The sequence below is a fragment of the Trichomonas vaginalis genome, chromosome V (genome assembly GCF_026262505.1).
Source record: "Trichomonas vaginalis G3 chromosome V, whole genome shotgun sequence".
Classification (NCBI taxonomy): domain Eukaryota; phylum Parabasalia; order Trichomonadida; family Trichomonadidae; genus Trichomonas; species Trichomonas vaginalis.
Window position 1 is genome coordinate 3,928,096 of NC_067207.1, and position 16,419 is coordinate 3,944,514.

General features: G+C 33.0%; 3 protein-coding genes across 3 annotated transcripts, besides 2 other annotated features; all 3 read left to right on the forward strand.

Moving 5' to 3' along the window:
* Positions 1-1,468: 1,468 nt before the first annotated feature.
* Positions 1,469-5,839, forward strand: TVAGG3_0274560 (transforming growth factor beta regulated gene 1 family protein; the record flags this gene model as incomplete). The annotated part of the gene is made up of 1 exon (XM_001318731.1): positions 1,482-5,741. One exon carries the CDS (start codon positions 1,482-1,484, stop codon positions 5,739-5,741), a length of 4,260 nt encoding a protein of 1,419 aa, XP_001318766.1.
* A 506-nt stretch (positions 5,840-6,345) lies between these two features.
* Positions 6,346-6,380: a terminal%2Cinverted (terminal inverted repeat of Kolobok-5_TV transposon ID:TVAGG3_0274570).
* Positions 6,346-6,485: a mobile genetic element.
* Positions 6,486-6,680: 195 nt separating this feature from the next.
* On the forward strand, positions 6,681-8,059 carry TVAGG3_0274580 (glycine-rich protein family; the record flags this gene model as incomplete). Its single annotated transcript, XM_001318732.1, has 1 exon — positions 6,928-7,605. One exon carries the CDS (start codon positions 6,928-6,930, stop codon positions 7,603-7,605), a length of 678 nt encoding a protein of 225 aa, XP_001318767.1.
* A 165-nt stretch (positions 8,060-8,224) lies between these two features.
* TVAGG3_0274590 (cilia- and flagella-associated protein 54 family) lies at positions 8,225-15,268 on the forward strand (the record flags this gene model as incomplete). Its single annotated transcript, XM_001318733.1, has 1 exon — positions 8,225-15,268. One exon carries the CDS (start codon positions 8,225-8,227, stop codon positions 15,266-15,268), a length of 7,044 nt encoding a protein of 2,347 aa, XP_001318768.1.
* Positions 15,269-16,419: the final 1,151 nt, after the last annotated feature.

Sequence of the window (16,419 nt, forward strand, 5' to 3'; positions counted from 1 at the left end):
ATATGATGATCATTGTGAATACGTAAAGTTACGAAGAATACCAGCATTTTTGTCCTCATTTTGTGCTCCGTTCAATTATTTACTACTACGAAATTTCGATATTAACATAATGTATTCATTAGTTGCCGCTTCTATGACTATATTTGAAGACTGCCTAATAATTGAAGGTAAATTCATACTTATGGATGGAATTCTTCATTTCTTTTCATCACTTTCGATATTACTAATTTCGAAACTCTATTTTACGCCTATCTCTACAAAACAGTTTATGATTCAGTATGTTTTGTCCTGTATTTCAATTTCTTTGACTGGATCTATTAAGCATACATCATTTTCGCTGATTCCATTGATGCTCCTCGTTGTATTCATTAGGATTTTAGTTGACTCGGTTAATAAATCAAAAGGAAAAGTCAAATTAGAAATTTTGATTGAAATTTCAAAATATGGAGTAATTTTCGCAACCATTTTCATTCCTTTATATATAGGAATTGTCATGATTCATCTTAAACTGACTCCTGAGCTCTCATTGTTAGATTCACCTCAAATATGTCCAATAAATAATTTTGACAATGCTGAAGCACAATGGAAGAACTGTACTAATGTTTCATTATTAAAATTTGCTCTGAAATATATCAAAGTTACGCATGATTCAAATTCGAATTTTCCTATAGTTCCTGGAATCCCAACGAGGTGGTGGCAATGGCCATTAATGGGAGGTCATTTGATAGATTACTATGATGATCATAACTTTCATCGAATTTTTCTTCATCTCAATATATTTAATTCATTTTTAGTTTTTGTTTCGATTTTTGTTTCTCTTTATATTATATTCAATACATTGTTGAATCCAGAAGCCAGTTTTGAGAGTTTGAAGAATTCAATTAGTTTGTTGATATTTTTATTTGGATATCTTTCATCTCTTGTTCCGTTTAGCTTGGTTCCACGCTCAACATTCTTATACCATTATTCTATCTCTCTAATGTTTGGATTTTTAATGATATCTTCTTATCTTAATATTTTGTCTCACAAATATCCGATTTTATCGTATATTTTATCTGTATTGATCATCATCGGTTCTGTAACATCTTATGTGATATATTCTCCACTGATTTATGGATTTGAACTGAATAATAAGAAACTCCACAGGCTAATGTTCAGATCCGGTTGGCTGTTTGACAAGACAATCCTAGCACTAAAGTACTTTACATGAAAAAGAAAAATTCATTTCATTATTTTATTTTTGTTTGTTTTATTATAAATAAATTAGTTTCTAGAAAGTTTTAACAATGATTAGCTCATATTTTATATCAAACAACTAAACAATCATATTTTCCGTTGATTGTTTTTTATTTGGTTGTAAACTTCAGAAAAAAATTTTCTGATTGATTATGTCAGTTTATTGTCATATGTATCTTATAGAGCCAATAAAAGTTCGTTTACTTAAAAAAAATTGATTTCAGGTTTTTAGAAAAAAAAAATAAATGCGTCGCTTCCATCGATTTAGAGAGGATTCAAATGATGGAAGTGATAACCATAACATTGATAGTGATTTAGAAACCACAAACAAGCAAGATAACGATTCTAATGACTTTGAAAATCAATATTCGGATCAAGAGTCGGCGAAAACCTCGGATAACAAAACAAAAAGAACTGCAAAAATCGAAAAAGATGAAACAAACAGTGATCCGCAAACCGAAATGTCAGGAAAATCAAAGAAAAAGTCTAAAGCGTTGAAATCGCGTTATGAAGAAGGCTCCGATAGCTCTCATGAGAACGAAAGCTCTAACTCCCATGAGGATGCTAATGATGATGAAGTCGAAGAAGAAGAGATTGAAAAAGAAGAAGATAATGAACAAAGTGAAAACATAGATGAAGAATCACCACAAGAATACGATGACAATGATTCCGATTCTGCTTACGGAGAGGAAACAGACGAAAAATCATCCAAAACTGAAAAATCAGATTCTGGATCTGAAGAGCAATCCTCAAGTAAAACATCTTCGGAAAATGAATCGCAAACATATAGTGATAAAATACAATCATCCGATGACCAGGACAATGAAGAAGATAATATTGACTCGGAAAAATACTCAAATGAATCATCGTCGAACGACTCTGAAGTAGAAAATGAGGTAGTTAATTTAGATGGCATAGATTTTTACAAAGAATATGAACAAATGAAAACGAATTTTGCGGAATTCGATAAAGACCGCATTGGTACATTAAATCCAACACCATTCTTACCATTTTCAGGTGGAAAACTCAAAACTTTTAAGAAACAGCAAATAAAACGCGAGAATAGTATTTATGATCAAGTTGACGAAATTTACAATAAATTACGCGAACAAAATGAACAAGAAACTAAACACGAACCTGTTACAGAACAAAACGAATCAGAAAAATCTCAAACTTCCGAAGAATCAGAAGAATCGACTTCATCAACCTCAGAAGAGCACAAAAAGCCATTTATATATCCACCAATACATATACATACATCCTTCGATGTTGTTGGCAAAGAAATACTTACAGATAACGAAGAATGTTCAATTATTGAATTAACCAACCTTTGGGCTTACGCACAGAACTCTGTATGTGTTGTTAAGCCTCTTGATCGTAAAGTCTACATGATATGTTCTCTAATTGCCACATTTAAGAAACTTTACAAAAATATCAACCCGATTTTGTTAATTACAGATGAAGTTTCACAAAGACAATGGATAACGAACCTAAACAGATTTGGTGACTTCAACATCCAAGTCCTTAAGACCAAAACCTCAGAAATGAACAAAAAAGATTTTGATATTTTATTAATGTCAAAACCACTTGTTTTAAGGTATGTTGAATGGCTCCCACAAAACATCAAGTTCTCCATGGTTCTTATTGAAGATTTCAGTGATCCAAGAGCGAATTACATCACAACATTACGCGATAAAGTCAAAACGATCAGATCCAACTGGAGATTGATGTTCTGCAAGAATTTGGAAGAATACTCATCAAGATATCTCCAAATCATGCTTTCTACATTGAGAAACAGAGGAAATGACAGTTACACGAAACAAAGTTTATTCGAAGCGATGAATAGCTACAGTATTTGTCCGGATAAGCTTATCTACAATAAGGATAACATATTTAAGATAAGAGAAGAAGTGATGTACTGTCCAATGACTGAATACCAAATTGATATCAATAAAAAAGTTTTGAAAAGTGTCAGACAAAAATTGAAGTCAAAAAATGAGATGAAAAAAAGTGAACTAATTTTAAGTTGCAGCTCATTGTATTCTATATGTTCACACCCTGTATTTGAGAGTGACCATGTCATGGATGATGATGTCTATACAGCGCAAAGCAGGCATCAAAGCGGAAAACTAATTTTCCTTTGGAGATTTTTGAGAAGTGATGAAGTTTACCAACAAAGGATAATTGTTTTCTGCGAGGATGATGACAGTGTAACATTAATCAACTCTTGTTTCGCGGATAAACACATCCCATTCATGAGAGTTGACTCTGAAACTTCAGAAAAGGATTTAAACAGGATGCCAAAACTGTTTTTGGATAAAATTCCTTTGGTCGTTTGCACAGAAGAAAAAATTAATTGGTGTTTAAATAACCTTAAACCGACATTACTTATTCCTTTCGATATCTTCTGGAGACCAACGAAAAACAACTTGGAACTCCTCAAAAAGAACAATTTAAAACCAAGATTTTTGCGTTTAATCACCAAAAATTCAATCGACGAAGATATTTTCGCGATCACTTCACAAAGCGATGAATTGACTGGTGATGATCTGCTCACGGAAGAAACAGCAAATCCCGAGATACTCGATAAACTCCTAAGAAAACAAATAATAAGAGAAAGTAAATTACAAAAAGTGACAGGAGATATATGGTGGCGTGGAATTTTATCGACAAAAGTTGTTTCTATTTACGGACAGAAAGAAACATTTCCTTCTTTTGATGACTCTGATATAAAAAGCCCTGATTTCTGGCAAAAAATTCTTTACGAAGAACATAAAAAGAAATCAGCGGAAAACCTCAAAATCTCCATCAATTCTCCTCAATTTATTGTTCTGGCGTTTGAGAACATGAGAGATTTCGGATACGGAAGATATGATACTTTCAAACGACCAAAAGAAAATGCAGAAATCAGAAAAATCTGTCAAAATATTTTGTCAAAAATGGATGTCCAAATTGACACTTCACATTCCAAGTTTTTGTTGAGTATTTCATTGAGAGCTTCTTCATCACATCCTGTAGTTACTGCACAACAAGTTGTACAAGCTATTGGTGATTTCCCTGTCGAAGAATTTCTCAATGATTTCGAAACATCATCAGTAATAAAATACTGGATTGAAAATGATTTCGATAACTACATTCCTTTGCCAGAAGAAACGGAATTCGATGATAAAGAATTAGTTAAAAATGCTTACGATAATGGTTTGAGATCATTACCAAATGATCAATTATTCCATTTAAGGAATCTCGTCAATTTTAACTACAAAAACATTATTCCTCCTCATCCTGACAAAAATTTGCAATTTTACAGGAAGAAAATCACTCCTGTAGAACACAAAAAGATCATGAATAATTTGTTGAAATTCGGATATCCTGGCATCAATGATTTCCTCAGGTTTTCGAATTTGCAACAGTTCCATCCTGATCTTGTTGAACAATATGTTCAAACAACAATAAAATACGTGAAATGCTATGATCCAGAAGAAAGAAAGAGGATTTCTGAGAAATTTGTGGACAAAGTCAAACCATACATTCTCCAATCATTGGCAAGTAAGCTCAGCTGGTTCGAAGAAATCAGGAAAGGCTGCGAAGACTACGAAAGAGTTACTTGCGAAGACATGGAAATTCTAAAAGCATTTAGTTTCCATGGACCAACGCAATCAATCATTTCTCCAACATTTATGTCTTTCTTCAAGGGATCTCCATCGGAATCAAAAGTCCTGTACAAGATAAAACAGATGCAAGGAGAGTTGTACACGAAATTATCAAGACATGTACAAACAAGTCACAAAAATTTGGATAAAATCAAAAGTGAACTTCCCTTCAGATTATCTGACCAAATTATGCTTGAAAATTTAGGAGAAATTGATTCAAGAGAAACTTTTCACACTAAAGATGCTGTTTACTTAGTTGGCTACAAAGTAAGAGTCATCACATTAAATCCTTTCAGACCTGATCTCTTGATTCCTGTCGAAGCTTCAATTGAATGTAGAAATGGAAGACCTGTTTTCCTTGTAAAAGTGACAAATTGTGGATGGAATTACGAACTCATTGGAGCAGATCCTAACAGTGTATGGGAGCTTTTCAAGCTCAAATGCACGAAGCACACGAAGCTTCCTGTCTACGAGTTTTACGGCGATGAAATGTTTGGTTTCTTGACACCAAATTACCACAGAATTGTCTCAACAATGTTGACAGAAAAAGACTGTAAATTGTACATTAGAAGAGTGTTCAGGGATATCAACATCAGATACGACAAAAGGAAGATTGTTGCAGGAGAGTATTCATGGTCTAATTACGTTTCTGCAAAGGAGCAAAACAAAGCAAAAACAATGGACAAAGCAGAGTTGGAAAGAAAGAGAACTGAACAAATGTGCGCAATGAGATTGGATTTGGCTCCTTTGAAGATCGATGAAGACTTGATCGAATTGAAATCAACATCATCGACTTTGAACTCTTTGTTTGAACTGTATGAGGATTCAATAATGGATGAAGTAACTCCTGTTTAATTAGTAACTTTGTTATTATATATTTTATGTTATTTTTATTATATAGATTTTTATTATATAGATTTTTATTTTGTTTTTATTTGTTAGTAAAAATGTTTTGTAATATTATGCTTAATTTAATCAAAAAGAATAAATATAAGAGATACGATCGCACAAATTGTTGATGATTCAATAAAATAATATACTTTTATCACAATTTTCCTGAGGATAAGGATTTCTAATCTACAAATGTTGATGTCATGTTTTGCATTTAAAATATATCTTATTGATCTTTTATTAAAATTTATATGATAATTAAAAATGTTCATGTCGAACTCAATATTTTTTTATTTGAAATTTCAATTCAATATTTGAAATAAATTAATTGAGAGAATTCTTTTATATTTGAAACTTCAATTCAATGTTTGAAATTTTATCGCATTTAGAATACTATAGTATTTGGGGTCTTTTAATCTGAACTAATTTTGCAATTCAATTTATTCAATTTTCAATTTGAATAAAAATTGAAATGGATGTGACATTTTCGTTTTTCCTAATATTTTGAATTTTTTGATATTGGCCAATAATCTTTCAAAAATCAAAGATTTTAATTAAATTGATTTAAGGGTGCCCTATAGACGATAGACCACCCTCAGAAAAGCACTTTTAAGGTTATTATATTGAGAACTAGAATCCGGATAATCCATTCATTCGAGTTCTAATAAGGTTAATTTTGTGATGTTTACATTATCGTTATAGGGCACCCTTAACAGAAATGAGTTTGAAATAATTTTTTTCTAAAATCATGAGGAGTTATTTTGATTTTAATGTAAGATAACTTATTTTTTGTTGATATACTCGCTTTAAATATTGTAATTAGTATTAGATTTAAACATTCATTTTGCCATTTTCATACAAATTAGCAAACCGATCTAAAGGAGAAGAAAAAGTATACTATAATGATGTTGACAATGAATTTACTTTTGAATATCCTTGCAATACTACCTACGATTGTTCCCCATATGAAGTTAATTTTTCACGTGGTAGATATTTGCTTGAAGTTTGGGGAGCTCAAGGTGGATGGTATAATAAACTAAATGAAAGCCTTGGAGGATATTCAAGAGGAATTTTGACTATCACAAACGAAATAAAAGGTTTTTTGTACATTGGTGGAAAAGGAACTGCAACCCAATCTTATGGAGTTCAAATGGGAGGATTCAATGGTGGTGGAAATGGATCATTTTATAGTTTAACCTATACATATGGTGGTGGAGGTGGTGGTGCAAGTGATATTCGCCTTGAAACAGACTCATTTAACACTCGAATAATAGTTGCAGGTGGTGGAGGGGGGTCAGGTCACGGAGAATCTTCAACCAGTGGTACAGGTTATAATTATCACAATCCAGGAGGTGCAGGAGGTGGTTATGAAGGCTGCAATGGAATATATAATCCATCTTATTTCGGTATTAATATTTCTGGTGGTACCCAATTTTATCCTGGCCCCAAAAGTGGCTTATCTTCTACAGCAGGATTTGGATATGGAGGCTCAAATAAAGCAACAGACTATGTTTATAGCGGTGCAGGAGGCGGAGGTGGATGGTTTGGAGGCTCAGGATCCTATGGAAAGGGATTTGGTGCTGCAGGAGGCTCAGGATATGTTCTTACAATGGATTCGTATAAACCAATTGAATATATCTATAAGATTGAATACTTTTTGAGAAAGGCATCAATGAAGACCGGAGTTCATTATGGAAATGGTGCAATTCGAATAACAATCTTAGATTATATTGGGAAATATAATAATATTAAATTTCGTGGATGTGGTACCCCAGGTTTTTCTTATTCCCAAATTGTTTCACTTATAACATTACCAACTGTTGTTTAACTTAATGCTTGTAGATTAAAAAGACAAGTTAAATTGGAATTCAGGACGAAGTTTTGACTTGGTCATTTTGTCTGCTTTATAAGTTTTCCGCATAAACGCAGAAGGTCATTCGATAAATTAGGAATATAAGAAAAAGAAATTTATCGACATCTAGGAAAAGATGTTTTTACCACTACTGAAATATATTGTCGAACCTTGTCTTCCTAGTTCTGTCGCTGCATCGAATATAAAATTCGAATAGAACGTTATCATTAAATGTATAACCTATGATAAACCTTAATGATGATATTAATAGTAGTTTGCATATATTTGCCCGTAACATATAATGCTAGCTATAGATCTCAAATAAATACTAGCATGATAGAGGGTGTTGAGCATTTTACAAATGTAACTGATGGGGGTGTACAGGTAAAATATGCTTATTATCCATTTTTCTGCAACAAACAGAATAAAAGAAAATCCGAATTTAAAATCCATATGAAATTTATATAAATAATTCAATTTTCTGCACTTTGAGTTAGTGCCTATTTATTCAAAATCAGTAAACATGAAAAATTATAATTTTGGATGTAAAATTTTGCAAGAGGACGATAGGGCGTCCGTTTCTGCTATCAAGAGAATGAGCGAAGAAATCGATGCCGCAATGAAAAAAGTTACGGCAAGTCAGTCTCTGATCCAGAATATTCTAAGTTATGACCCACAAATGATTTTTTCAGATACTTTCGAAAGAATAATGCAGCAATTAAATGCATTAGAAGAATTGTATAACCAAGTAATCTCAAATCCCAAAAATTACTGGTGTGCATACAATATTGTTGTCGAAATTATCGGAATTTTAGAAAAACTCGTTTTTACTGGTTATAGTGATCAGATTTTGGAATATACATTGTCAATAAATCACTCGATTTCTACAAATATTATCTTCAGAACATCAAGGTTTATACCATTTCGAATGCAAATATTCTACCTAATATGCTCAATCATGTCAAATACGTTAAATTCACGCGACAAGGATGCAGAAAACTTCGTAAACACGTTCAAAACAGAATTAACACAACTGATGCAACTCGAACAGTCAAATACAAACGGTCTTTCAGAGACAATCACCACTTGTAATGATGATACTATAGTTTTGAAAGATTTGTTTGATGCATGTTTCAATTCAATCTCTATCATGCTTGTTCACTTTACTACTTCTAGTGATATCGACTACGAAAAGCCTGGTTCGAATCAGAAAGCAAAACAGCGTGGAAAGAAAGCAGTTAAAGAAGATCCTGGTGTACAAGAACTACCACCACTTCCTAGCCAACGCACTGTTGAAATGGTGATCAATGCTTTCGAATCTCCAATTTCAAAACAGGATTATTTGAACAAATATTCATCTATTGTTCAGGCGTGGGTTAATCCTGCATGTAATCTTGAGCCAACACTTCTTCACAGGCTTCTATTTGCTTTTATTCGATCAGGCAATTTTAATGATACAGAAAACTTATCAAAAGCATTACCAAACGATGATATTGTTGCTCTTGCACAGTACATATCACAAAACAACTGGATGGAAGTTTCTTATACATTATGCAAAATATCAAATGAAGTTATTGCCTCGGATTATCAATTTTTCCACGAAATTGCTATGAGGCTATGGAATATATTTGCTTCCAAGAAGATCCAAGACCCACTTGTTCTCCGTGGAGTACTTCGAGTTTTATTCATTATTCCACATCCATGTCCAATGCATGTTTCACTTGCAGCTCTTCATTTATGTGCTCATCTTGAATCACTTGATCTTTATGCTGAATGTATTGAAGTTGCAAGGAAAGTTTTGGACGTTTTATTGAATTTCAGAGACATTTTCGCAACAAGAAAATTTGATTGTGTGATAACTCCAACGGAATCAATACCAACGAAACCAGCAGACAAGTCATATATACTCTTTGAGAACTGGCTAGAATGTTTGCATGTTGATTTGTTGTCAGTTTGGATATCATCAACACTTAGATTTGGTTTAATTAATGATACAGATAAACAAGCACAGAAATATGAAAAAGACATTCAAGATAAGAAAGACGAATACGCGAAAACTAAACAATTATACGGTATTCTTGATAATAAACAGAAACAACACTTCGATGAAGCAATCAACAGACCATTTAAACCACCGTCATATTCTAAAACAGCTGAAGAAGATTTGTTGACAAAATTCAAAAATAATTTTGCTGTCAAAGCATTGATTTACATCCAAATGTCATTCTTTAGACCGCAGAAAGCAGAGGAATTCCTCGAAAAAGCAAGACAGTCATTAATAGAACTAGAAGGAATAACATATAAACTCAATTCTCCAGTAATTTTCGCAAATAGAACTCAAATCGCTTTAGTTTGCACAAACAAATATTGTCAAAACGCAAAAACTGTGGCAGTTTTCGGTAAAGAAGTTGTAGGAAACACTGGATTAACAACATCAAACATTCATCTACAAGGATGTGGTGTCAAACAAGATAAAGTTGAAACATTTTTGATCTCAAAACTGAAGCCAAATACTTTATACACTTTTGCTTTTGGCGGATATAATTCTCATAATGAATTAATTGATGTTTTGAGTGAGCCATTCTATGTTTCAACATGTCATACATTATCTGTTGAGTTGATTTGGAGTTATATCGCAGCCGCTGCTTATAAATCTCATGATTTAGTCAGTTTCGATGTAGCTTTGACATATTTAATTCAATGTTTTGCAGAAATTGCTGTTCAATCAGAAGATAACATGTTTTATCAGTACATGAATCCTTTCAACAGATTTATCTTGAAGAGCAACATTATTTCGCAGCCTGCTCCTTTGATTCGATCCTTTGCTTCTGTTTTGTTGATGAGCGCAAGGTTATTTGCTGCAAAACCTCTCCATGCAACAGCCTTTCAACATCTTTCGTTGATTTTAGCTCAAATTTTGAATAATCCTGATTTAATTTTAACGGGAAGTCGTGAGATTTTAGCAACACTTCAGCCATTAATTGGTAAATCATTCCATGTTAAATGGGTTATTCAACCTTTGTTGTTAATTGTCAATGCTTTAAAGAACAACAAACCAACAAGAAATGAAGAAGAACATCAACAAATTTTGTCTTGCGCAAGTTATTGTTTAGATGCAGCTTTCGTTAAATTATACCAAGAAAGACAGATATCTCAATATATATTAAGTACTGTTTTAGAATTGCCAACAAACAGTCATTGGAGACAATCGTTTATTATGTTTGCCGCTCAGCATCAATTAACAGAATCGAATGTTGTAAATGAACAAGTTTTGCCAATTTACGCGGCAGAAATTTTCAGACAATCACCTGAAAAATCATTTGATGAATTGTTTAACAAATTCAAATTAGATCCTTTGTTCCCAGCAGCTGCTGTTTACTTGATAACTATGGCTCACACAGCAGGAATGAATAATCAAGGTGCAAATTGGTCGAAACAAACTTTGGAATACATCAAATCTTTAGTTCATGAACAAGATGATCAGAAAACCCCTGTTAAAGGAAAAGCTAAAGGTGCTAAACCAGTAATCAAAAAGAAGACTCCTGTTAAAGGCAAAGCCAAAGACCAAGGTAAGCAAAACACAGAAGAAGCTTTGCAGAACCAAATGGCAACAAAAATACAGAATTGTTGGACTAAATATCACACAAGGCAAAAGAAGAATCAAAAGTTCTTCGAATGCAACCAGCACAGAGCTGCTTTGTTGATGTTAAGTGCAATGTGCCAATTGGAATTGGATGAAACAATGAAACATGCAAGGCCAGCACCATTAGACAATTCTGGAAAAATCACACCAAAGCACAGTCTTCAAAGGAAATCATCAAGATATGGACATAGTAGAAGACCATCCATGGACGCTGCAACATTTGAAGCCGAGTTTAATTATGATGCTGCAAATAATTTCCTCCAAACAATTATACAGACAATTGTTATTTCAGAGAGATCGAAGAGATTTGATATCCAAAGAACAGCAACTGAGATGTTGAGAGTTTTCTTATCAACTGTTCAATACAAATCTCCGATTTTCAAGAACATTTCATCAAAAATGGTGACATTTTCCAATGTTTTAGTTTCTTATTTGCCATTGGATGAAAGATGGGCACAAAGTATTGTTTTTGATGTCTTCATGTTCTTGTTGAATGATTCAAAGACCAAAGCTCTGGTTGGACACATGCAAACAGCTTGTGCAAAAGAGCAATCAATGGGTAAGATGTTGTGGATGATTGATGGTGAAGAAATGCCAGAAGATCTGCAGAAAATACAAGCAAGTTTACAAAGAAGAGATCCTGCTGAAAATGCATTTTACACTGCAAATGATTTGCTTTGTAAGTTAACAACAGAAGATCCAAATGCATTTCATTTCGATAACAAACAGCAAGCCCTCAAAAATGTTTTGGATATTGCAATCAACTTACAACACAAACAAAAGCTTTCCATGTCTGTTTCTTTGCTCACGAGATTAGGTTTCTATTCAAAGAAGCACTTTGATGATGCAACAGCTTTAAAGAGATGGCAAGATGCATTGGAATGTCACTTCAGATTAGTCAGAGCTCATGAAAAAGTTGACCAAATTTTGCAAAATGAAACCGAAGATTCTTTCTATCAAAAGCATTCTTGGGCAGGTTGTTTAAGTATTTTTGTCTTAAGTAGTTACATTGCTATGTACAGTGATAGACAAATTGCATTACCTTTGTGCAAATTGGCATCTTTCTCATTAGGAAGTTTATTCGCAAATGAAACAACGCATCCAAAGAAACAAATTGATTTTGCTACTTATGAACCTCCAGAAATTGTTCAAGGAGTTGATATTTTCTCAGAATTGGATCCAAACCAACCATTGTTAGAATGTTGCCCAGCACAAAACATCAGTGGAGCAATCACTTATTTGTTGAGTGCAATGCAATCTTATGAATTATATTTCGAAATGTTCAAGCCAATTGCTTTTGCTCGTCATTTCTTCAGATTCATCATACGCGAGCCAAACATTCTTGCAAGAGTAAGATTGATTGGTGCTTTGAACTGTTGCACATTCGGTTTCGTTTCTAGTGCTGTTCAAATTCTTAATGATGTCATAACTAATTTCGGACAACCACATAATACAATCGAATTTACTTTGACTCCTCCAAATGTAAAGAGATATCAATATGATCAAACAGAAGGACCATCATTCCAAGCTAATAGTGAATGCATCAAATACTTAACAATACCACAAACATTCAATAATGTTTCCCAAATATTCGGTGCACAAATTGGTTTGCAATTCATTTTATGTGTTACAAGATTACTTCGTGTTCTTTCTAATTCACAAAATCCAATTGTAGAAAATCAAGACAATGCATCAACAGCAACAACTCCAACAGCAAAGCAAACAACATCAAGAGCCAAGCACAGGAAATCCGCATCTCATCACAAGAAAGATGAATTATCAAGCTCAATGAGTATGACAGGATTGAGTGAAATTTCTGATTCATTGTTGAAATTGGCTGAAACTTTGTTGACAGGTTTGATTGCAAAAGAATTCGGACAAGACCAATTAACAATCAAATACGAGCTGCTACTTGAACTTGCACGTGTTAAAATGAGCATGTGGATGTGGGAATCAGCAATGTCGATTGCAAAGAATCTGGAAAATCCTTTGAAAGAAGTTTCGAATGATTTCTTGACATTCGATTGTTCAAATGTCTTAGATAAATCAATGAATTTAGTTTGTGGATTGGAAGACATGAGAACAAGGATCATTGCTGAATGCGCATTTAATTTACATGATGCATCAATCGCTGATCAATATGGATCTCCTTATATCAAGAGTTTAGTTTTGATTCAAAAAGCAGAATTCGAATCAGCAGCGAAACTGTTATTGAACATTTCAATGACGAAACCAATCACAGCGTTTTACAGAGAACATGTTTTGTCATGTGCACAGTTAGTTCAATTGTTCTGCTTCGATAAGAACTTAGTTGAAACTGTATTAGGAAATCTTCAACCACAGCAAAGACAAATATATTCTCCAATTCCTTTGGCGGCTCAAATTTTCCAAACTGTCGAGTATTTCTACATCTCGGAATTAGCAATGAAAGAATCAAAGAACTTGTATTTGGCAGATACTCATTTATTAGTCAGATTACAGTATTTGTATGCCAATGCAAATATCAAATTCAAGGGTAATGAAAACTCTCTTGAAATTCTCGAGAAAGCTGCACAAACAATGTCTTCTATTTGTCCATATCCTTCTCATGGTTTGTCATTCCTTATTTCTTCAACAGCTTCTAGGATTAAAATGCAGGATTTCATCTCGCAAAATCCAACAGCTGTTCAATTCTGGAACAGACAAGTCGAAGGAGATTCACTCAAGAACGTCACTCTTCCATCATTTTCAGCTGTGCAAGTTGATCAGATGGCAGAGAAAATGAGACAAATGTTCGCTACTCATCCTGATTGTGTTGTTCATCCAGCAAGCCAACAAGTAATATTAGATCTTGTTCTTTTAGTTGGTTTGTCACAAGGGGATAATGCAAGAAACGAAAAGACATTAAGTACTTTAATGGTTGCTCATGCCGTAAAGACATCAAGAAGATTCATTCAAAGTTTAGTTGCTGAATGTCAAGATACAGTTGCAACAAACTGTCCACAATTATTGCAAAATGACAACAAAGATCAAACTCAAAGAGGTCTTGCAGCTGCTTATTATTCTCATGTTTGTTCTTTGGATCAACCTTTGTTCGATTGTACCTTAATTGAAGCAAGAACTTCTTTATTCTTCAGATGCTTCGAAGAACAATGTGCTGTATTCAAGAGCCTTGGACAGCCACCTGATAACAATCAAGAAACAAATTATGTTGTTGGACAATGGTACAAAGTTGACAGCAGAGCGATGAAAGTTGAGAATTCTGATGAAGGAATGACAAATGCAACACATACAGCAAGAACAGGAATGACACCAGGTACAATTACTTCTGGAACATCAAGAGCAACAACAGCAACAGGAGCAAGAAACAAATCATCTCAAATTTCAGGAATTTACTACTATTTCTTAGGCGCTGTTACATTAGACGAAGAACATAAAGGATCCGGAATTAGAATCATCCCTACAGTTATTGTTGCACAAGCAAGTGAAATATCTGAACTAAACACAGAGATGTCTGATGTTGGTTTAACATTGCAAGAAGTTGGTCACATGGAAAAAGTTGTTGGAGCTGTTGAAGTTCCTCAAAAAGAAGTTCCTGAAAAAATTTCAAGAAAGAAATCATCTGTAAAACTGTTGAAATCTACTTCTTTCTTGCACTCAGCAACATCATCAACAACGAATCTAAGCAATGCTCTTACCCCGCTCAGAAATCAAGTTGAAGTTGCAACAAAATCAGCTTTGTCTAAATGGAATGTTGCTGTTCATAAATTAGAAGCTCTTTTGACAAAAAGTGCAAAACTTGTCACTCAAATGACAACAAAAGGAGGCAGATTTCGTGGAGAAGTTAAGGCAAATTCGTTGTCTAACAACTCTGCAACTGCTTTGAGTCATCTTTTAAGTCTTCAATTTGGTATTTGCGAAAAAGATGAAAATCTTGCTTCATTCTTAATGACCATTTCTCCGATGGCGCCAGCAAAGAAAGCAGATCCATCTTCCCTTCCATCCTTGAAAAATTAATTTTTAATCTTTCTTTATCTGTTATTTTTCTGATTGCGTGATATTATTATTTTTATATTTTATCATTATTTTGTAAAAATGTTATTTTATAGATAATTAAATGCTAAATTCACAAATTTTAAAAAAATTAGAATACAAGTAGCAAAATATGAAAATATGAAATAGGTAATCATGCTGATTGTCTTCCGTGATCTATTATTTATAATATTAAAGCTTCAATGCCTAAATTTATTTCAAAAAAAAATATCAAAGTAAATTATTCGGTTTATAATGATGAATTGAGTAGCTAATTCCTAACATCAATAAGAAAGCATAGCAAATTAGAATGAAAGAAATCAATATTGAATTAGATTAAATATGGCATTTGATTAGATAATATGTAACTCCTAACTTGTTATCGTAAAATTATTTCTATCTGAGAAATGATAATTCATCTTATTGGGTTGAAATATTTTGGCATCGAACTCAAGATACTGGAAATTCACCAAAATGAATCAGGCAGGATGATTTAAAGAAATTTCATTTGAATTTTTATCAAAAAATCTTTATGGATAATTCCGAAAATGAAATAGAGCAATTCGGCCATTACGGTATTTACAACGTTTTTTAATTACTGCAAAGATTATAGTTGATGAATTTAATTAGGGAAAAATCTGGGTTTTAAATCTGAAATTTTGTTTCTCTACGAAATTTGCTTAAAATTATAAGGATTTCAAGCAAATTTTGCAAACAATTTGATCTGTAGCTTTATTGGTAAAGACAAGGGATTTTTGGCAAAAATCGATAAAAATGATAAATTAAGGCGAAAAAATCTTTAATTACACATTGGAATGGAATTATCTAATGCGTTTTGGTGTAACTGGTAGAATTGTTTGAAACCCAGCGATTATTTTAATATTTTTTAAATTAAATGTCTTGATTGACAGGCCATTATTTTGAAATCATAACTGTTAATCAATTCTAATACATTTTCGGGTCTATCCAACTATATCCAACATTTTATCATTCAATTCAAAATTGAAAAAATTGCAGACGGTTACCGAAAATTTCATTGAATTGAAAATAATTTGCAAGAACATTTTATATTATCATAATATGATTTATTACTACGATTCCTCTATTGATTCAATTGGGGCTATTTTCCTCTGAAT